Source organism: Miniopterus schreibersii (assembly GCF_964146895.1).
Source record: "Miniopterus schreibersii genome assembly, chromosome: 4".
Taxonomy (NCBI): Eukaryota; Metazoa; Chordata; class Mammalia; order Chiroptera; family Miniopteridae; genus Miniopterus; species Miniopterus schreibersii.
In genome coordinates this window covers 17,492,599-17,513,401 of record NC_138105.1, presented here as the reverse complement: position 1 = coordinate 17,513,401, position 20,803 = coordinate 17,492,599, and the positions used below count along the sequence as shown (strand labels likewise).

Here is a 20,803-nt window from a genome sequence, read left to right as displayed (position 1 = left end):
GGGGTGAAGGCAAAAGCCAGGGTCTGAGGCACAGGTGAATCCCAGAAAGAAAACCCCCCAACCACTCCTCCCAAACACAAGTCTGGGATTATAAAGAGTCTGCTTCCGCCCAATTCCACCAAAGTCACCTGAAACCTAACACCACCAGTTCCCTAAGGGCAACCCTGGGGCTCCAGCCTGGATGCAGGGACAGGAGAGGGATGTGCAGAGAAGGTTGAAATGTGAGCAGGCAACAGGGAATCTGCAGCAGAGCACAGGAAGAGGCAGCCTGAGCAAAGCATGAAGAACTTGGGAGAAGCTGGTATGGGGGTGGAGGTCAGGGTCAGGGCCAACGCAGTCTGAGATCTCCTCAGCTAAGAGTTTCATTAAGTTCCTTCATCTCCTCCCAGGCTACTTACTTGAGCAGCTCCAGGATGCCAATCACAATGTCATTGACATAGCAGAAGCCAGAGGCCTATGGCAAGACAGTGGTCTTGTAAAGAAAGGAACAATTCCTCCACCCAGCTGCCCCCAATTGTCATCCTAAACACCAACCCTTGGGTAGTCACTGTATCCACCCCCCCCAATGACCTCCTCACTCACCTCAAACTTCTTGGCATGGTGCAGACCACCAGCCCAGTTAATGGCAATATCACAGATCTGAAAAACAAACACCCAACTCACAGTCCTCCTCCTGACCACCCCCAAAGATAGAAGCTCATGGTCAGGGTGAAGGCCTTGAGTCCAGTAGGCCACAGAAAGGGGGAAGGGGACTCCAGGCTGTGGTCACCTTGTTGTTCAGCTGGGTTGCTCCTTGCAGAGATGCGCCTGTGTAACGGGAACAGAACTCAAAGAGCCCGGGAAACACTGGGCTGCAGGGAAGAGGAACAAGCTGAAGCCCTTTTACCTCTGTTGGGGCCTTCCTACACCTCTCCCCCCACCCAACCCCTCCAATCTCCAGTCTTTAATAATCTGTTCTCCACCTCCTACACACTCAAGTTATCTGCAAGTTTATTCAACAAATATTTTGGACCAAACCATGTACCAAGCCCTGAGAGTTTCTATCAAAACTCTCAGAACTATATATCTAAAAAGGGTGAATTTTACTAAGTGCAAATTATACCTTCATAAACCTGACCTTCAGAAAAGGAAATGCTTTTAAAAATCCCTCACTTTAGATCTCCAAGAAAATAGCGCAGCTGACACATTTGACTCTGTGAAAAAGAAAATTGTAGGGAGTTTTATAGTTTCTCAAAGAGTTGGGAAGGATTCGTGATCGACACCTAGACAAGTAAGCAAATCAATAAACAATGCAATTATCAACTCTAGAAAAATGAAAATTGTACGAGAAAAACATTAATTCAGAGTATACTATTTGGCTCAATGGTAAATGAATTTTTCAAACTTAGAAAAATATAAATATAGAATACTTACTTAAAAAAATTGTTATATAACTATATTGTGAAGCTGGGGGTGGCGGGGAGCCAGGGTGATGATATAGGAAGACTAAGTACTCATCTCCCATACTAAGAGTTTAACAGAAAATTGCTAAATGAAGAAATAGCAATATGAGCATGTTATAAGAGGCAATATAGTATGGTGGCATGGTTAAGTCTAGATTCTGGAGCCAGACTACCTAGGTTCAAACCTTGACTTTTTTTTTTTAATATGTCTTTATTGATTTCAGATAGAGGGAGAGGAAGAGAGAGAGAGATGGAAACATCAATAATGAAAGAGTCATTGACTGGCTGCCTCCTGCATGTTGTCCCCCACTGGGGATCGAGCCCGCTACCTGGGCACGTGCCCTGACCAGGAATTGAACCACGATCTCCTGGATCACAGATCGATTCTCAACTACTGAGCCACAACAGCCGGGCAAACCTTGACTTTTTAACACCTAATAATCGTGAGATTGGGCAAGATGTTTAACCTTTTTGTGCCTAAGTGTCCTCATCTATAAAAAAATAAAGGAGTCATAGATTCTGCTTCACAGGGGTAGTTGAGACTAAATGAGCTAATGGCTATAAGGCATTTAGAATAGTACCTGACAAACAGTAGGCATTACTTAAGTGTATTACAGATTATTACTAACAGTAGTAAATTAGTACTATTATTTTGAAATACAAAGATATCAGAAGAAATAACTAAAGGAGCTGAAAGTGGCTGCCACTGGGGAGAGGAATCTATGGGTGGAAGGGACAGTTTGGGGACTGCTTTTTTTTTTTTTTTTTTTTTTTTTCATTAAAAGCCTTATAGTACAATTTTGCTTTTTATATTAGATTACTTTGAAAACAGTCAGAAATTAATTAAAATCAAAGTCCCTGATTCTCATCTGAAACACAGATAAGCACAACTGTGACCTAAGTTTGACACTATGACCAATGAAGCCCAACGGGCCTAGTGGTAGTGTTCCCTAAGAGCGCAAAGAGCTTTCACAGGGTCCCAGCTGTGGCCTGGGGGCTGACTCTGCATTTGCAGACCTATAAAGTGAACTCAGAAATAGCAGCAGCAGCAACAAAAAAAAACCAAGAAATCTCCCAAGACAGCATGTGACTGGACACTAAGTGACAGTGCAATGTGTGCAGGACAGACCTCTGCGGCTGGCGTGGTCAACAAAGGCTTTGTGGCCCGGCTGGCATGGCTTAGTGGTTGAGCATCAACCTATGATCCAGGAGATCTCAGTTCTATTCCTGGTCAGGGCACATGCCTGGGTTGTGGGCTCCGTCCCCAGTGGAGGGAGTATAGGAGGCAGCTGATCAATGACTCTCTCATCACTGATGTTTCTCTCTCTCTTCTCTTCTCCCTTCTTCTCTCTGAAATCAATAAAGACACAAAAAATTTTTTTTAAAAAAGAAAGGCTTTGTGGTGTGAATCTTCCTGGTGGTGTTAAGGTCTTGAAGATGATGAAACAGGAACATAAGGCATTCCAGGAGGTACTCAATGTCAGCCTGAGGCGTTGGCGTCTGTTTCTCCACCCCAGGCTACTTCTATTGGTAGGATATTTTAGGGAAACAGATTAGTGCAGTATTTAAAAACCTGGGCTTTGGATCTGAATTCTGCCATCTCCAATGACCAGTTACATGACTCAGGCTAAATTACCTAAATCTCCTCAAACTTCAGTACGCTCAACACCAGGAAAAGGACTATTACATCTCAGGGTTAGTGTGAGAATTGCGTGGATGTAGCAGCAATCTCAGCATGGCAGAGTAAGCACTCAAAAAGTGGTAGCTGTTGTAGGAAACTACAGGATCAACAGCCTGGTCTCTTCAAGAATTAAATTCAAGGAAAAGAAATGTTACAGATTAGAAGTCTTAAGAGACGTATCAACCAAATGTAATGTGTGAACCTAGTTTAGATCCTAATTTAAATAAATCAATTGTGATAAAGAAAAATTATAAGAGTGCTGGAAAAATTTAAATACTGATTACATATTTGATGATATTAAGGAGTTACTAATTTTTTGGTGTGATAACGGCAGTGTGAATTTTTTAATATGTTTTTATTGATTTTAGAGGAGAAGAAGGGGTGGTAGAGAGAAACATCGATGTGAGAGAAATACCCATTAACTGCCTCTGGTACATGTCCCGACCGGGGATTCAACCTACAACCTAGGTATATGCCCTGACCGATAATCAAACCCACAACCTTTTGCTGTACAGTAGGATATTCCAATCAACTGAGCCACCCACCAAGGACAATATTGTGCATTTTTAAAGAGTATCATATGGAGCCCAGCGGCTGAGTGTCGACCTGGGATCCAGGAGATCAGGGTTCAATTCCCGGTCAGGGCACATGCCCAGGTTGTGGCTCAATCCCAGTCGGGGGTGTGCAGGAGGCAGCCGATCAATGACTCTCATCGTTTATGTTTCTATCTCTCTCCCTCTCCTTTCCTCTCTCTGAAACCAATAAAGATATATTTAAAAAAAAAAAAAAAAGAGTATCATATGAAGATACATAAAGTATTCATAGATAAGAGAACGTGACGTCTGGGAATTGTTTTTGTTTTTTATTTTTATTGATTTTTAGAGAGATGGGGTTGGGGGAGAGGCAGAGAAAAATGGATCAGCTACCTCCTGCACGTCCCCTCCTGTGGATTGAGCTGGGCATGTGCCCTGACTCCTGACTGGGAATCGAACCAGCAACCTTTTGGTGCACAGGAGGATGCCCAATCAACTGAGCACACTGGCCAGGACTGGGAATTATTTTAAAATAATCTAACGTGAGTCCTGGCCGGGTGGTTCTGTTGGTTGGAGGGTTGTCCACATGCACCAAAAGGATGCAGGTTCGATCCCTAGTAAGGGCACACATCTAGGTTGTGGGTTTGATCCCTCATCGGGGTGTGTATAGGAGGCAACAGGCTGATGTTTCTCTTTCTCTCTCCCTTCCTCTCTCTCTAAAATCAGTTATAAAACACATCCTTGGGTGAGGATTAAAAAAAATTTTTTTAAATAACAATCTACCATGAGAGGATACAGATGAAGATTAGCATTTGCTTGTAAGTGTTGCAGCTGAATGATGTATATATGATGTGTGGGGTTTGCTGTACTATTCTTTCAGAAATGTTTGAAATTTTCCCTAATAAAAAGTTTAAAAATAAGAGTAAATGGTAGCTGTTATGGTCACTATATTATACTAGAATGTAAGCAAGGATCACGACTTATCTTTCTTGTCCACTCCCTTCCCCACAGGGTTTAAAACTGAGTCTTCATGTTATGGTACAAGCCCAATCATGTAAACCTGATCATATCTACTCAGTCTTTTGCTTTTTAAAACACTTTAGAAGACTTTCCTCTACTCTAGGAGTAAAAACTCCAATTCATCAAAGGGCTGTCTACTTTTTAAAGGCCTTGCCTATCACTTCAGCCTCAATTCAGATCACTCTTCTCTTCATATTCTGCGGTCAGACATTTTTCTGTTCCTCAAATGAGTCATACTCTATCTTACCACACAGACCCTAGCACAGGTTATTCCTACTACCCATGACATTCTTCCCCTCACCCTCTCTCCTCCCAACCATCTGTTACTTAATTACCTCTCACTCTTTCTTCAGATCTCAGCTCAATCTCCATTACTTCCTCTAGGAAGCCTCCACTGACCAGACTCCCAAAGCTGGGTAATTCTCCCTCATATACACTCTCATCCACTGTCACGTACCTCTTCATAGGACTTAGCACAACTATAATAATAAAATTGTGCTGTTGTTGTTGATCATTGCATCCCTACCATTTGGCACAGGGCCTGGCCTAGAGCAAATGACTAATAAATATTTGTTGAATAAACCAATGAGCAAATGATGACTCATAATCTTCCCACTTACTGCCTGCAAGACCTCACTCAAGTGTTCTTGAAATTCCTGGCATCAAAAGTCCTAGTCTTCTCACCAGTCATCGCCCACGTTGAAGGCATTAAGGCTCTTGGTGAAGCCTTGCATATTGGTGGGGCTGACTCTCTGCAGGAAGTCAATGTAGTCCTCAGAGTGGAAGCGGCACATGTCATGCTGGGAGGCCTGGTATGGCTTGAAGACCTCAGGATGGAAACACAAGGTGAACCCAAGCAAGGTCAGTCCCTTTCACGGCGCTGAAACCACCCACACTGAACCAGCCCTGGGGACTATCCAAAACCACACCCAGCACCCTTATCCCCAATCCTTGTTATGCTATGAGGCAAAGGTCAGTGAAGAAGACAGGCTCTTAATAAGCCAGATGGTTTATTAAGATCAAGCCCCCTAAAGACCACTGGACTTGCCTTTTCCTCCCAACCTCCAGCCCAGCCTTTCCTACCTTCTCAACTGTAAACCCCAATCTACCTGCCCTGTTCCCTGGATCTCCGACTCCTGATTCTCTCCATACTCATCTCCTCCCCTGGGCTCTGATTCTGCCCTTTCTGTCTCTGAGTTCTTAATTTTAGAATCAAATACGGGATATATGACAATCTTCTAATTAAAACTCCAAGTACCCAAGTGCAAAGCCAGAGATTCATCTTTTGGGGGGATTCACACACTTCTTTGGAAACTGGGCAAGATCAAAAAACCTTTCTCTCCCCAGAAAGTGTACACAAGTACATACCAGTAAAAGATTTTGAGAATTCATAGATTCATGCACTAACATCACCTCAATCTTTTCTATGACCAATTCATTTGTGTGTGCCTCAACACAAGCAGTGGACACTCATTCATACTGACTAATTCCCTTTGCAAGGCATGAGGGCTGAGCTTAACTGTTATAACCGCATATCACTGCTACAAATGCCAAGCTGGGGACAGACAGCATGTGTGTATCTGGGAGATAAAGGGTTGGGTAGTGATTACCCCTGTAGGGGTATTCTAGGTTGAGAAGGGGATACCCAGGGTATCTTCTGCTCTCCTCCACACACACATACACATTTATACATAGGACTATAGTCCTCCCTGGAGCTCCAGCTCCTTGTTGGTGGAGAAGGGGTGCAGAGAAGGGGTGGAAAGTGAGGGTAAACCTCACATCCAGATACAGTAATACAGAGCCCTCTCCCTTCTGTGACGACACAGCACTGTCCAGCATCCTAAGGTGCTAGGGAGAAAAACACCTTCTGTCCTCAAACCAGCCCCACTCCACTGTAACTCTAAGCCAAGTGTTAGTCCACCTGAGGTCAAAGGGTGGCTGGCCTGAGGTGAAAGAGTAACTCCCATTAAGTCGGTGGATGCACTAACCAATACTCCGTATATGGGGGGTATGGTGTTCCTGGTTCCTTCTATCCAGCCTTCCCCCCACCCCCACTCTTGGGGTGGGTCTCATTTGGTGAATTCAGTGCGGCCTACCTAGCTCTAGGGCCGTGGCTCGCCCCCACCCTCAATCCCCAGTAGAGGCGGCGAAACTCACGATCATCTTCTTATAGAGACCGTAGTGCAAGACCAGGCTATGGGTCAGTGCCAAGCGGTGAGGCTTCATTGGGTGCCCAGCCCCTGGGGGAAGAAAAGAGTTCGTCAGTTCCCTGGCGTTGTACCCACAGCCTCGAAACCTCAGCGTCCAGACCCCTCGCGTACCACCCAGTTCCCTCACCGTAGTGGAAGTTGCCCACGTCGGGGTCGTAGAAATAGGCCACGGTTTTGGCCATGGTGCGGGCGGGACCAGGCCCCGCGCCTCAGCCACCCGCCCGGCTGCCTGGCCCACCTCCCGTCGTACGTGCTGCGTCAGCGCGCAGCCTGCCTCTGCGGAACCTGGAGCCCAGGCCCCGCCTCCCGTAGACCACGCCCAGACCACGCCCCCTGCGGAGAGCGTTTCCTTTCCTCGCCTCGCCTTCAGATTCTGGGGCTTGAGCGTCTGGGCTTGGGCAGAGGACAGGTAGCGTCCGTTCTAGAATGCTAGGGCCATTTCCTTCCGGGCGGGGGTCAAATCCTCGAGAAGCCGAGCCATCCCGTCCAGCCACCTCCCTCAAACGGGGTGCAGGCCGTGGTCACCCCTCTAGGAGGCTCCGGAGTTACGGCCACGCCGCCCCTCGCGGGTGGAGAAAGCTGGCTTCCCCCGGCTCACTGGGAAGACTGGCTAACCACCCCGCCGGGGCATCTGAGGGCAGGAGCCGCGCCAGGCGTGCCGGATAGACTAGAGAAGAACGCTCTCCTGACTGCCAATCCATCCCACCCGGACCCAGGCTCGGCGCTGCACACTCCCCCCGGGGGTGGGGGGGGGGGCCCGGCGCAGTCACGCGCGCACCACACTTGCGCTCACAAGTGCGCAAGGCCCTCGCTCTCCGCCCCGCACACCTGCGCTCCGCCTCCTGGTCCCCGGCTCGCGACGGGAGAAGGCATTTAGGAACCCCGGGTGGCTGCGGCGGCGACCCCCATCTCTTCCCGGTTCCCGGGCCAGAGTTGTCCAGAACCTGCCGCCGCTCCCAACCAGCCTGCATCCCTCTCTATCCTTCCCTCCCCCCCGCCTGCCGCGGCACCGGTATCTGCAGTCGCAGCCCGGAGCCGGTGCGGCGAAGGGGGGAGGGGAAGGAAGCAAGGGATGAGAGCCGGGAGGGCGTCCCGGGCCCTGAGCCGGACTAGGACGCCCCTGGAGCCGGAACCCGAGGAGGAGCCGGAGCCGGAGCCAGAACCAAACCACCGGTACCGGGTGGGCCAGGTGGTCAGGATGGGAGGAACCGAAGGGGGGGAAGGGTGGTGGAGTACAGGCAGGTGAGGGGCTGCCGAGGCCCGGCTCAGGCCGCTGCCAAGGAGGTGCGGACGCTGACTCAGGCGCGATTCTAGCTCTGGCCGCCTGAGAATTCCGTCCCATCTTGCTCCGTAGTGTCCTTGGGAGGGACGGAAGCGCAGGACAAACTGGAAAGGGGAACGCTGTGGGCGTCGGGGAAGCGGGACCAGGGAAGACGGTTTGCGCAGCCGCGGTCTGGCACCCCTGGTCCTGACCAGCACCCCTGGCCGGGACAGCTCCCTGGTGGGTGGGGCCGGACCTCCTAGGCTTGCCTATTTCAGATCCTGAGGACCGCATTTCTATCCCTCCCCCAACCCTAGCTGCAGCCCCCAAACACCAGGAGGCACCCTGGCCCGCGCTCGCCCCCCAGGGCCTCATGTCGGAACCACAGCCTGACCTGGAGCCACCCCAACATGGGCTGTACATGCTCTTCCTGCTTGTGCTGGTCTTCTTCCTCATGGGCCTCGTAGGCTTCATGATCTGCCACGTGCTCAAGAAGAAGGGCTACCGCTGCCGCACATCCAGGGGCTCGGAGCCTGATGACACCCAGCTCCAGCCCCGTGAGTGAGGAGCCTAGAACCTGGCTCAGTCACCTGTCCTCCTACACCTCTCCCCACACCGCTGCCTTCCTGGCCAACAGGCCCAGGTCAAATCCCAACCAAGCCTTCAGGAAGCCTAGTGATGCTTTCTTGAGTCAGCAAGTGGGGTGACACCACCCCGAAAGCAAGGCTAGAGAGGGCAGCATGGGTGGGTAGGGCCCACTGATGATCATCTTGGGTTCTCATTGATTTTCTCATCTTTTCTGCCCTGGCCCCTGAAATGCTAATGCCCAGCACAGTGGCAAATAGGCACATGGGTATGTCTTGAGCAATAAGCCACAAAAGGCACCTGGTAATGTCCCCCAAAGCTGACTCATTTCCCAGTTCCTTGCCAACCTCTTTCATCCTTCAGCTGAGGACGATGACATGAATGAGGACACAGTAGAAAGGATTGTTCGCTGCATCATCCAAAACGAAGGTGGGTGTAGGCTCCCCACCCCCGACTTTCTCTTGCCTTGACCTCCACCTCCACTGACTCCTTCTTTTCCTTCTCCCCTCAGCCAATGCTGAGGCCCTGAAGGAGATGCTGGGGGACAGTGAAGGAGAAGGGACAGTACAGCTGTCCAGGTGAGCTGGAAACAAGGGCCGGCATGATTTAGCTTGCCTTGGAGAGTACTTTCTCCTCCAGCACAATCCTCTCTCCCAGTCTCCTTGCATGTTTGGGGTGGGGGGGAGGGCAAGGCTAGCTAACCTATAGGAAGAAAGAAGCTCTGCACAAATCTCAAGTCCTTCAAACCATACCTCCCATCTGGATATCATCAAGCCTAACATTCACCCTTTGTGCCACTCCTTTGGATTAAGCATCTTAGAAAACATCTCTGGGAGGAAGAACACATGATCGCTACCATCTTAATACTGAATTTATTAGATAAAGACAGAAAAGAATGTTGGGGCCTAGGGAAAGTGGGCATCTGGAGGTTAAGGAGCACACTGAAAGAACAGAAACAAACAGAAGGGAAATGGAAATGTCACCCCTGCTCCCTTCCTCCCTACTGTCCAGTGTGGATGCCACTTCCAGCCTGCAGGATGGAGCCCCCTCCCATCATCACACAGTGCACCTGGGCTCTGCAGCCCCTTGCATCCACTGCAGCCGCAACAAGAGGCCCCCACTTGTCCGTCAGGGACGCTCCAAGGAAGGAAAGAGCCGCCCCCGGCCTGGGGAGACCACTGTGTTCTCTGTGGGAAGGTGGGGATAGTGTGCCCCAGGGCAAGGGAGGTGGAGGTGGGGGACCCAATGATCAGGCCCCTAACTCCAAAGGTGGGCACTGCTGTCTTCTCCTGGATTGTGACCTACAGCAGGAATTGGGGTACACAATGTGCCCCACAGTCTAAAGAGGGCTCCCCTGCCCTAGGCCAGAGGGAAGTGGCCATCAAACCCAGGATGTCCCTGGTTGGAGGGAAGGGCCAAGCAGCTTCTGAGTTGTGATCCTAAACCCCAGTGTTCCCTCCCCTCCCAGGTTCCGGGTGACACACATTGAGAAGCGCTATGGGCTGCATGAGCATCACGATGGTTCCCCCACGGACAGGAGCTGGGGGTCTAGCGGGGGGCAGGACCCAGGGGGCAGTCAAGGGTCTGGGGGAGGGCAGTCCAGGGCAGGGATGCCAGCCATTGAGAGCCTGCCCCCTGAGAGGCCACAGCCCCAGGCCCTCACCAGCCCCCCAGTGCAGAATGGAGGACCCAGGGACAGCAGCCTGGTCCCTTGTGCACTTGGGGGGAACCCTGGAGCCTCTGCAGAGCCGATGCTGGGGGCTGAAGGGAGGGGCGCAAGCCCAGGGATGACCAGTCAAGAAACAAATGGACAGCCAAGCAAACCGGACACCTCAGATCACCAGGTATGAAGACATGGCCAGGGCTGTGAAGGGCTGAGCTCCTATTGCCCCCTACTCTGGGGATGGGAGTGCACTGATATGACCCACATCCTGTTCTCCTACTGTTGACCCCTCCTCTCATTCAGGTGTCTCCTGCACGGGGAGCAAAGGGTATGTGAGGTGAGTGTGCCTGGGCTCCAAGTCAGATAATGTCATCCTCCCACCCTCTGCTTACACTACTTAAGCCCACTGGTTGGCTCCCTGTACCCCAGGTTTAGCCTTTGATGCATATTCTTTGGTTTGGTGTGGGGAGCAGGCATGTGCTCCAGAGGATAGGGAAGGTCCTGCAGCCCCCAGGGAAAAGCTGGAATAGCGCTTGACTAGGAGACAACACTATTACTCTTCCTCTCCTCCAAGCCTCCTCTTCATTGCTGAAGAACTACCAGCTTGCAGAGCCAGGGTGTGGGTGGCTATGAAGCCCCTCCTTTCCACTGCACAGCACTGCCCCCCAGCTGAGGGACCAGCCCTACTTCTACCTGGAGTCGCACGGTCTCAGGCTGGGGGACCTTGGGAGAAGACCCCAACTCCCACCCCTGGCCCTCAAGCTTCCTCTTCCCCTGCCTGCCAACAGGCTGCCTGACCCACCTTCCCCATCACCTCGCTCCATATGCTAGAGCGCGGCAACTGGGAGCAGGCCCCTGCCCTTGGTGGGCCCCTAAAGCAATAGCACCTTAGGCCCCCTGCCCTCTTGGCACAAGAGGCCCAGGCCCTGGCTTGGGCATCATGCCCTTTATTCACTGTCAATAAATCCGCTCAGACCATTACAGTTGCTTCACATACTGGCTCCAACTCCTTCTGACAGGTCTACCCCGTCCTGGCCCCCAACCCCAGTGGCCATGGCATCTGGAGTGGGGTGGGTCATAGAGCCAGGGTCACAGATGGGCCAGAGCCACTCAAAACTTTGGGGAATGGGGTCCAGCTCCAGATATTTCCAGGCAGTTCACCACCCTAGAGCTGGAGTGGTGGCAGAAAAGAAATAGGTAGCTCTAGCCATAGAGTCGGCAAGAGGACAGATAATGGGAGAAAAGGAGTTTCAGCCCCGTAAGTGGGATGGGGGAAGTTTCTACCCCTAGAGGTGAGAGTAGAAATGGGGGAGATTCCAGCTTTTGGCTGTGTCACTCCAGATCATTGAAGGGTGGTCTCTGACAGCATGGAGACAGGGGCAGCAGCAGCATCCTGGGGGGCAGTGATGCCCCTGGCTTCAGGTGAAGGAGTCTGGGTGGCCAGGATCCGGGGCTTTAGCTGGTGGGGGAGGCGGTGGACGCACCTGTAGGGAACACACAGTCAGTGCTCCAGAGGCCTCTATTGGGGATATACCTGTTCATTCCCTCAGCCCTACAGACAAAACAGGACAAGTTGGAATGATCCCTTTCTCTATAATCTCCTCCAAGGAAGAGGCCCTTACCGGCCTGAGTCGGGGCGCCATCATGTCCAGGGGTCCAGGGCAGTCCAGGTCTTGGTCTGGGTCTGGAAACAAGAACCACAAGTCAGTCTTCAGACTTTGTTTTGTTCACTGCTATATCTCCAGCACTTAAAACAGTGGCACTCTATAAATACTTGTTGAATTAACAAATAGTCACCAACGTGGGCCATAAAATACGTCAGTTTATCCATCCTCAACACTTATGGGGCACCTGCTGTATAATCAGCCTTGCTCAAGGTATCAGGGAAGAGGAGGTGGGGTCCACAGCACCCCACCCTCAGTGGCTGTCAGGAACCCAATACTGAAACACAACAAGCACAATGAATGACTGAGTTACTAAATCATTCCAAGTGAACTACGGTGCTAGAGAAGGGGGTGCGGAAAGTGCTCACAGAGGTCTCCAGGGTCATGGAGGGAGGCTCTGTGAGGAAAGTGCAAGTACCAAAAGACTTTAGAAAATGTGAACACTCCAAGAAGGAAAATGATGACACAAACCAAGGTGTTTGCATAATTCAAAAACACTTAAGAACAGAGAATGTGTATTGGGAAAACACTGGCTAATTTTTAAAATAATGAGAACACAGCTACTGCTAGCATGCTTGCTACGTGCCAGGCACAATGCTGGGCACTCTACAGACATCTTTTTAACTCATAACTCCACTCTGTAAAGACCCAGACAGGTTGAACATTCTGCCCCAAATCACACACTAGGAAGTCATAGAGTGGAGTGTGAACACTAGGCCTGGCTCCACAGCCCAAGCTCTTCTATCATGCTTCAATGAGCCTGATGGCAGAAGTTCCCAAGGGCAGGCAGAAGAGCCAAGCATCCCAAGATTCCTCCTCCTTCCAGCCTCTTCTCCTCCCAGAACCCTTAGTTCCCTCTACTCACCGCCAGGGAGGACAGGTGCAGGGGGCCCATCCAAGGCAGAGGTGGGTGCAGGAGGGGAGAAGCTGGGAGGAGAAGGGGATGGCAGCATCTGAGGAGGAAGGGGCATAGTTACTTCTGGAATGTGGGAAGGCTTCACCAACTTGTCCTCTCATCCCATCTTCAGTTCCTATCCCATCACTCCCCAATACCAAGAGTGGCCAAATGCTTGTATCGGGATGGTGGTCACAGCTGATACACATTTCAACAGCCAATGTGTACTGACACTATGTCCCAGGCATTCTGCTAGCACTCCACATGCATCAATTCATTCATTCCTCACCACACCCCCATGAGAAAGGGATCTTTATGAGTTCCACATTAGGAACAAGACTCAGGTTAAAACATCCATCCAAAATCACAGAGCCAGTTAGTGGCAAAGTCCTGGCTAGAGCCAGGGTCTCCAGGCTCCCACTCCTATGCTCTTCCTGCTGCATTGTAACAATAGGTACTATATTTTAAAGCACCTCCTGTGGGCCTCTGTGCTAAGGGCTTTACCTCCATTGTCCCTCATCAAGATAGTTGGCGTGCTGAAGTAGGCATTATTCCTTTTTTACATATGAAGGAAAAAGCTCAGAGAGGTCAAATCACTGCCCAAGGTAATGCAATAGGAATCTGAACTCAGATCTATCCAGCACTAAACCAGCACCACCAAACTCTTACGAAGACTGCCTTGGTTTCCCTTTTCTCAGCCCAGCCAAAGGAGATGGGAAGCCCAAGCCACTATAGGAGGGGAGGGAGCATTAAGATAGACATGGGGTGTCAGTGGGGTGGGAGGATCAACCCAGAGGTGCCTGGAGACCCAGAGAGAATGAGCCTTACCTGTTCAGGGTCTGAAGATTCAGGTGGCCCTAGGGGACCAAGCAGCTCCTCCACCAGCAGGGAGGGGAAGACCCCAACATGGCCCCCAAATTCTCCCCTCCAGAAGCCATCATCCACTCCATCCTGGGCTCGGGGCAGCAGGCGGATGAGTGCGCCCTCAGGGAAGCTCAGCTCCTCTGTGCTCTGTCCTATGTAGCTGTACAGGGCTCGGGCCAGGAATGCTACAGAAACCCAGGAGAGATGGTGAGGGGCGGAGGTAATGGTCGTGCTCAGGACCACGACACCTTAGGTTACAACCATTCAGTCACTCTTCTCCATACCCAGTATCCCCTGACCCAGAACTTTCCTTTCTTACCTGTGGGCTCTGCCCCCGAGGGATTGTTGCTGTCCTGGCCACTCTCAGGGAAGGAGAGGTCGGGAAAGTTGAGATACCGCTCAGGAACAAAGCCTATGTCGCCGTGCTGGTTCCGAGCCTACTCACCCAGCAAACAGATAACGTCCATGACCCTGGCCCTCCTCCACTCAGGCTCCTAGCTTTGCCTGGCTGAGTCCTTGAGGGCCACAAGGAAGTCCCTCCCACTGCCCCCACCCCCCAAGATCAGAGCCCAGGGTCCATACCCACCTTGACCCATTCGTCAGCATCTCCCTCCTCTATGACCTCCAGCCACTCGCCTTCTGTGATAGTCAGCTCGTCCTCACGCCCTGCCTGGGCCCCACAAGGAAGGATTCAGGACTTGGCTATCCCCCATCCCTGCCCATCTGAGGTCCCCACCCCCATCCACACCTGATAGCCAAACACCACATGTGCGGGGCAGGGGAGGGGTCTGGTGGCCAGGGCTGGGGGGACAGGCTCCTCAAAGAGCTCTCCAGTCTCCTCACAATCCTCAAAGTCAGAGAGCTCAGCATCCTCAGCCTGGAAGGGGGGTGGGGGGTGGACAGAGAACAGACATCAGTGTCACTCTCAAGTACCACTGTATCTCCCACTCCTCCATCCTACCCTTAAAGAACTCGGGATCCTCCTCCAAGGTAGTACCACCCATCCATTCACCAGATATCACAAGAAAAGTCACCACAGGGCAGGATAACACTAACGATGACTGCAGAGTTAGAGTCCTGGGCATTTACTATGTGCCAGGCACAGTGCTAAGTATCTTATGTATATTCTCTTGTTTAATCTTCATCATAACCCAGTGTTATTTTATAGAACGATTAATCTCATTTTAGGTTAAGTCACTTTCCAAGATCACATGGCTAATAAGTGACTGGCTGTTACTTCAACCACTTACAGTCTGCCCCCAGAAACTTAGTTCATAACCACCATCCTATACTCAATACAAGTTTGTTGCTATACAAGTCTATGCTATAAACTATGCAAAGAATTATACTTAAATGATTTCATTTAAGCCTCAGAATAACCTGTTGATTTAGGTACTGTTGTGACTCCCATTTTATAGGACCTGCCCTCCACTAGGGAGTCTGACCCTCCTGGGTGTGTGGGGGTAGGAGGGAGCAGAAGGAACTCACCGTGGGGGACAGGTCCCTCTGGGACAGCCGGGCCTCGCTGAGCCGTTGCTCCTGCTCCACCTCATCCTGAGCCTGGGTCATGGCTGGCTTCAGCCAGTGCTGTACATCCAGGCCAGCCTCCTGCAGCAGGGCCAGCCGGGCAGCCCCCTTCACCTGGCTCACCTGACATGGGGAAGAGGGATTAGGTCTACGGCTGGGCTTGCTTTGGGGAGGTAAGTGTGTCTACCCTCTACCTCCTGCCTACCCCCTCCCCACCACCAGACAGAGGAGTGGAGGAAGGTGTTGGTTGGGGAGGTGGGATCTCAGTGACCCTAACCCCCAGGGCTCTGTCTCACCTGTGCCCGCAGGATGCTCTGCCTCACTTCCTGCAGCCGCTGCTCTATGCTCAGAGCCTCCCGCTCTGGAGCCTGCTGCCGCCTCTGCTCCAGCCGCTGCAGCACCTGGATGGGAAGCAGAGAATGGGATGGATGAAGATACTATGGGACACAACTTACTATCGACCTGGTACTTTGCTAGTGGCTTCACATGCATTATATCACTTGATCTTCCCTATGGGGTGGGTACTATTATTAGCCCTGCTTTAATGATGAAGAAACAAGTCCAGAGAGGTTAAGTCACTCCCTTACTCATGGTTACATAACTAGGAAGCAACACAGCAGGATCTGAACCCAGGTGGGTCTTGCTCCAAAAGCTGTGCTCTTAACTACTTTGCCACACTGTTGGCTTAAAATACCTTTCCCTCCCCTCTTGCCTGCACTAGGACATCCCTAGTGACTCTAGGAACCCCATCTCTCAGATATTCTTGTCCACCCATGACACCTACACCCCCCCACCTCACCCGAAGCCCGTGATTCTGGATCTTGTAGTCTCGGGCAGCTCGACTCGTCCAGCGCTGAACCTCTTTCTCCAAGTCACTCTCCCCAGTCACACCTGCGGTAACCCCCTCCAGCTCCAGGGCACATACCTGAATGAACAGGGTGCTGTGAGGAGGACCTGATGCTGCTCCTTCTCTACTCCCCTTCCCTCCAGTTCCCTTTTTTCTTCTCTCTGTCCTGACCTCCAGGGACAGAGACAAAAAGGTGGGGGTACACACCTATGACCGTGGACACAGGTGTGCATTCATGTGAAGACACAGGGTCCCAGGAATGAGATCCAGGTTGAGGGACAGAGGTAGAATGAAAAGGATAGTGCAGTGAAGGGGCAGAAAAGTGGAATGAAGTGTGTTAATTTGTTTCCTGGTGGGAAGGAGATGAACTGGAGTCTGAAACGCCCTCTCCACGGTTTAACAGTTATTAAGTTAATATCATGAGAAGGATCGGGGATGGGCCTAAACTACAGTCTCCTTCACATTTGGCCGGTTCCAACACTCGGGGAGGTCTCACCTGATCATTCCCTGCTGGCTGAAACTTCTGAGGTGGTAAGGGGGAAAATACCCCAGGGTCTTGAAGAAAGAGCTTCAGATCCTGCTCCCAGCTTACCTAGGGGCCAGAAGAAGTCCACGTCAGTCATGAACTGGCTCCCTCTCCAAGCCCAAGGACAAGGTGAGAAGGGGCAGACACGCAGTGGGGTGGTCTATTTCAGGAGAGAAGAGTCAAGAGGATCTCTGGGGAGCTCTTACAGGACACGGCCCTCACCTGGGAGGTTGCCTGTGCCCCACGGCGGGCATGCTCCAGGGCTGTCTCTGCTGCTTCCAGCTCAGTGCGGCTCAATAAGGTCAGGGGGTCCCTCAAATGTTCCAACAGCTCACTGACCAGGGCCTGGAAAGAACCCCAAGATACTGACACCACCCTTCTGCCAGGCCTCTACCACAAAGCAGTTTTGAATGGGTGATGGGCATGAGGTTAAGAAAGAGGAAAGGAGTAAGACATTATTCTGATAACAGGCCCTCGTGTGCACAGTACTTAACCATTTAAAAAGTATTTTCACATTCATTCTCAGAGAAATCAAGTTAACCAAAGTCATTAGTCTTAAAAGGAGGCAGAGCAGGGGTTATTCCTGTTGAAGAAACTAGGTTTCAGAGAGGTTAAGTGTTCTGCACGATGTCATGCAACCAGTCAGAAGCAGAACCAGAACCCAAGTATGTATTTTGTACCCACTCTAAGCAGGCTAGGTCCCTAACACCACCCAGCCTGCTGGTGGTGGGAAGCAGGGGGAGGCCCTCCCATCCTTTCCCACTGAGAGGCAGGGGGATCTAGGCTGGAACTGGCCTTGAGCAGGGCCGGCAGTTCCTCCTGGTAGTAGTGCTCGAGGTGGGCATTGGTGGACACCAAGTTGAGCAGGTACTCATTGCGGGACGCTTTCAGCTGCTGGGAGTACTGGGCTGACTGTGTGGAGAGCTAGGAGGAGAAAATAAGTGTCAACAGGGAACTCTGGACCTTTGGGGTTCTTCCAAGACCAACCAGCTCCAGAATGGGTTCTAACATTACTGAGACGCCTAACACTAAAAATTTTACATATCCTCCAGTGGTATCTGGGTACATGTAAAATAAAATCCCAGCTGCTCTTTCCCGTGGTTTACCAGGTCCAACAGAAGCTGGCCCCTGCAATCTCTCTGACCTCTTTCACAGTGTTTGTCCCCTTGCTCACAGTGCTCTGGCCACAATGGCCTTCTCTGAGTTCCGAGCCTACAAAGTTATTCTAGCCTCAGGGCCTTTGTACCATTTCCTCCCTAGATCTTTGCATGCCTGGCTCCTTCTTGACACTCAGACCACCTGTTCAGAGAGGCTATCCCTCTAAATTATACCCCCTTGTTACCCTGTATTATAGCACCTTGTTTTATTTACACTTAATCTGACTGTTTTACTATCTGTCTCTCTTGACCAGGCTGTGAGGGCAGGAACTCCACTGGTAGTGTTCTCCAGTGAATCCCAGTGTTTAGAACAGTGCTTAGTACACGGAAGTCCTCAATAAGTGCATATTAAAGGAATGAAAAAGAAAAGCACTATTTTCATATTACAGTTGAAGAAAATGAGGCTCAGAGAAATCAAGTTAACCAAGGTCATGCACCCAAGAAGTAGGGAAGCCTGAATTCATCCCAGTCTCTCAGACTTATGCCCCTGGGTTCCAAACCACTATACTACTCTACCCACCCCTTCCCTACCCCTACTCATGCCTGCATCCCCAAACCTTGGTGCTGAGTTTCTGGAGACTGGTCCGAGTATGGAAGAGCCCATGGTCATTTCGGTTCAGCCTGTGCATGCAAGGGAGAGAAGTCAAGATTAGGTCACCAGAGGTGCCTTAGCTCTATCTCCCTCAACCCCCACCCCAGGCTTACTAACTCCCTATGACCTCACCTGGCCTGGACATCAGCAGCCTTCTCCTGTGCCAAGGCCCACACACGTTCCCGCTGCCCATACAGCTTCTGACTTCGGCTCAGCTCCCGGACAGACTGCAGCACCTCAGCCTGTGCCCTCTGGAGGTTCTCTGCTCCCTAGGGGCATGGACACACAGAGTCCTGACCCAGACCACCTCCAGCCCCAAGCAAGCCCTTCCTTCACCCCATCTACTGAGCCATACCTTCCTAAGCACCAGCTCCTTGGCACTCCGCCCTGTGCCCCCTGCCAGGTCACGGTATCGGTCAGAAGCCTGGAGACGGGCTTGGGCCCCAGCTACGGTGGCATCCAGCAGGCAGCGCCAGGCACCAAACACCATCCTGCCTCCCCCCAGAGAAAGTCTGTGTTGAGGAGGGGAGCACTCCAAAGCTTCACAAGACAGCCCCCCACCACCAATACCATGGGAGACAGAGTGCCTTCCCATCCCCCTCGTCTGGGAGCCCTCAATCGATCAGCCCATTAACTCAGCCACAAGGATCACTCATGTCCTCCACCCCCACCTCCAGTGTCCTTGCTAGGTCAGCTCCTCTCCTGCTGTGTCAGCTCAGGTGCCCTCCCCCCTCACTGGGCCTTCATCCCCACAGGTTCCTCGGCTTGAACTCCTCATCCCTTCTGGTTCCTTGCCCTCCCCCACCATGGGACCCACCTGCTGTCAATCTCCCCACTCCGGTGCCCTTCCCTCTTCAAGAATGGCCCAGCCAGTTTCTGGAGTGCCTGGTGGAAAAGTCATCATAGACCCAGTTCCCTTTCAAAGACTCCTCCCAATAGGGAGAATATGGGATCAGAGTATAATAATGCCACTCACCAGGTGTGTATTATGTGCCTCTCACTTTGTAAGCGCTTTACATGCACTAACTTATTCCACCCTTACAACAATCCTACATGAAGGAACAATCATTGTTATTCCCATTTTACAGAGAAAGAAATTGAGACCAAGAAAGGTTAAGTAACTTGTCTAAGGTTACGCATCTAATAAATGTTAGCACGACAGGGATTTGATGCAAATCTGCCTGAATCTAGGCTCTTGACCAGAACAGGGGTATGCGTGGAGGAACATTGCTGAAGGTGTAAAGGAAGCTAGAACAAAAGGGTAGGTCTAGAGAAAAGAGTCCCATACCTGCCCATACTCCCGTTCAATGGCTGCCCTCTGCTTACTGTAGGATCTGTGGAGATTAGGAGGGTGGGGTGGTGTTACTGCTTGGTTCTTTTCTTCTACCCCCAATCCTTTCCTCAGCCAGGGCAGGAGGAAGAGGGGAGCCAGGCCTACAGTGAGACTACACCAGAAGGCAATGAGACTACAGAGTCCTTGAGATCACCTTAGGCAGCCGGAAGACAGGTCAACTTCACCTCATTGCTCATAGCCTCAGCGGGATCCTCCCCACCCCGGGAGAACCATCTGTGGACTTGGAAGTGAGGATTGATGGGGGCCTGGGTACAGTGTCCGCCAGCCTTCCAACAGGTCTGGAAGAGGGAGGGGGATTCTGCCCTAAGAGTGACTGTGGGTGGGGATGGTGGAGGGACTGATGTGGAATCAAGAGGGTTGAGGGAGGGTCCCTGTGTGTTTACGTGTGTTTGGGGTGGGAGGAAGTATGTCTGGAGAGGCAGGCCTAGGGTGAGGGCTGTGAATGGGCAGTCTGGCGAGCTCCACATCCCTGCTTCCTGTACCCCCACCCCCACCCACCCCCGCAACGCCCCACGTACGCCGGAGGAGAGGCGGGGCGCGACAGCGAAGATGGGGGTATGTGGAGGGGGACGGAGGCTACCTGATGTCCTCCAGCAAATCCGCCTCCCTCTGCTGCCGAGTCTGAAGGATGCTCAGCTGCTCCAGAAAGCGAAGCTTCACCTCCTGAGCCGGCTTCACCTTAGGAGGTAAGTAAAGGATGAAGACCCCTGGCGTGGGGACCTGAAAAACACTCCGCGCAGGCAGCGGTGAGGAGGCGGGGCCGGGCGGGGCGGGGCTGAGCTGTTTCCTCGGGTGCTTCTGGGTCGGGCTCTGACCCCTTCCCACCGCTCGTCCCCCACCGCGAGTCCGGTGCCCCGTTGATCCCCGCCACTCCCCCCAGCCCGCCGAGAGTCCCCATTCCCAGGCCAAGCTCACTTTCCGGGAGGGCGGCTGCATCTCCGTTCCAGCCCCGGCAGCGACTCGACTCCGGAACTCCAGGAAG

At 51.8% G+C, this 20,803-nt stretch overlaps 3 protein-coding genes across 9 annotated transcripts in view; 1 reads left to right on the top strand and 2 right to left on the bottom strand.

Annotated features, from left to right (window-relative positions):
* Positions 1 to 7,628, bottom strand: part of HDAC3 (histone deacetylase 3) — a 15,157-nt gene extending 7,529 nt beyond the window's left edge. Inside the window, exons 1-6 of one of the 2 annotated variants that reach the window (XM_081134881.1) lie at positions 7,014 to 7,628; positions 6,834 to 6,916; positions 5,361 to 5,503; positions 770 to 851; positions 583 to 639; positions 399 to 454 (exon numbers count right to left, since the gene is read on the bottom strand). In XM_081134881.1, the coding sequence (XP_080991007.1) occupies positions 399 to 454; positions 583 to 639; positions 770 to 851; positions 5,361 to 5,503; positions 6,834 to 6,916; positions 7,014 to 7,068 (476 nt within the window). In that variant the 5' untranslated portion in view covers positions 7,069 to 7,628. Of the gene's footprint in view, positions 1 to 128; positions 242 to 398; positions 455 to 582; positions 640 to 769; positions 852 to 5,360; positions 5,504 to 6,833; positions 6,917 to 7,013 lie in introns of both variants that reach the window. The other variant, XM_081134880.1, reaches the window with a different exon arrangement.
* On the top strand, positions 7,262 to 11,388 carry RELL2 (RELT like 2). Of its 3 annotated transcripts, none has more exons than XM_081134885.1 (8): positions 7,262 to 8,059; positions 8,465 to 8,704; positions 9,096 to 9,161; positions 9,244 to 9,310; positions 9,744 to 9,929; positions 10,201 to 10,576; positions 10,699 to 10,732; positions 10,970 to 11,388. In XM_081134885.1, the coding sequence occupies exons 2-7, from the start codon at positions 8,521 to 8,523 to the stop codon at positions 10,729 to 10,731; spliced, it is 912 nt and encodes a 303-aa protein (XP_080991011.1). In that variant the 5' UTR covers positions 7,262 to 8,059; positions 8,465 to 8,520; the 3' UTR covers position 10,732; positions 10,970 to 11,388. The 3 variants fall into 3 exon arrangements, with proteins under 3 accessions (XP_080991011.1, XP_080991012.1, XP_080991013.1); XM_081134886.1 differs by having other exon boundaries at positions 7,262 to 8,066; positions 10,970 to 11,386; XM_081134887.1 differs by having other exon boundaries at positions 7,731 to 8,059; positions 10,869 to 11,375.
* Positions 11,295 to 20,803, bottom strand: FCHSD1 (FCH and double SH3 domains 1). 4 transcript variants are annotated; one of them, XM_081134848.1, is made up of 20 exons: positions 20,737 to 20,803; positions 20,402 to 20,499; positions 19,756 to 19,801; positions 19,285 to 19,352; positions 18,823 to 18,979; positions 18,600 to 18,736; positions 18,433 to 18,496; positions 17,514 to 17,642; positions 16,941 to 17,063; positions 16,689 to 16,784; positions 16,145 to 16,270; positions 15,642 to 15,746; positions 15,307 to 15,468; positions 14,567 to 14,695; positions 14,405 to 14,488; positions 14,138 to 14,255; positions 13,783 to 14,003; positions 12,925 to 13,012; positions 12,018 to 12,079; positions 11,295 to 11,879 (listed from the first exon to the last, which is right to left on the bottom strand). In XM_081134848.1, the coding sequence occupies exons 1-20, from the start codon at positions 20,755 to 20,757 to the stop codon at positions 11,814 to 11,816; spliced, it is 2,100 nt and encodes a 699-aa protein (XP_080990974.1). In that variant the 5' UTR covers positions 20,758 to 20,803; the 3' UTR covers positions 11,295 to 11,813. The 4 variants fall into 4 exon arrangements, with proteins under 4 accessions (XP_080990974.1, XP_080990975.1, XP_080990977.1 ...); XM_081134849.1 differs by having other exon boundaries at positions 18,823 to 18,958; XM_081134851.1 differs by lacking the exons at positions 19,285 to 19,352; positions 20,737 to 20,803 and having other exon boundaries at positions 18,823 to 18,958; positions 20,402 to 20,480.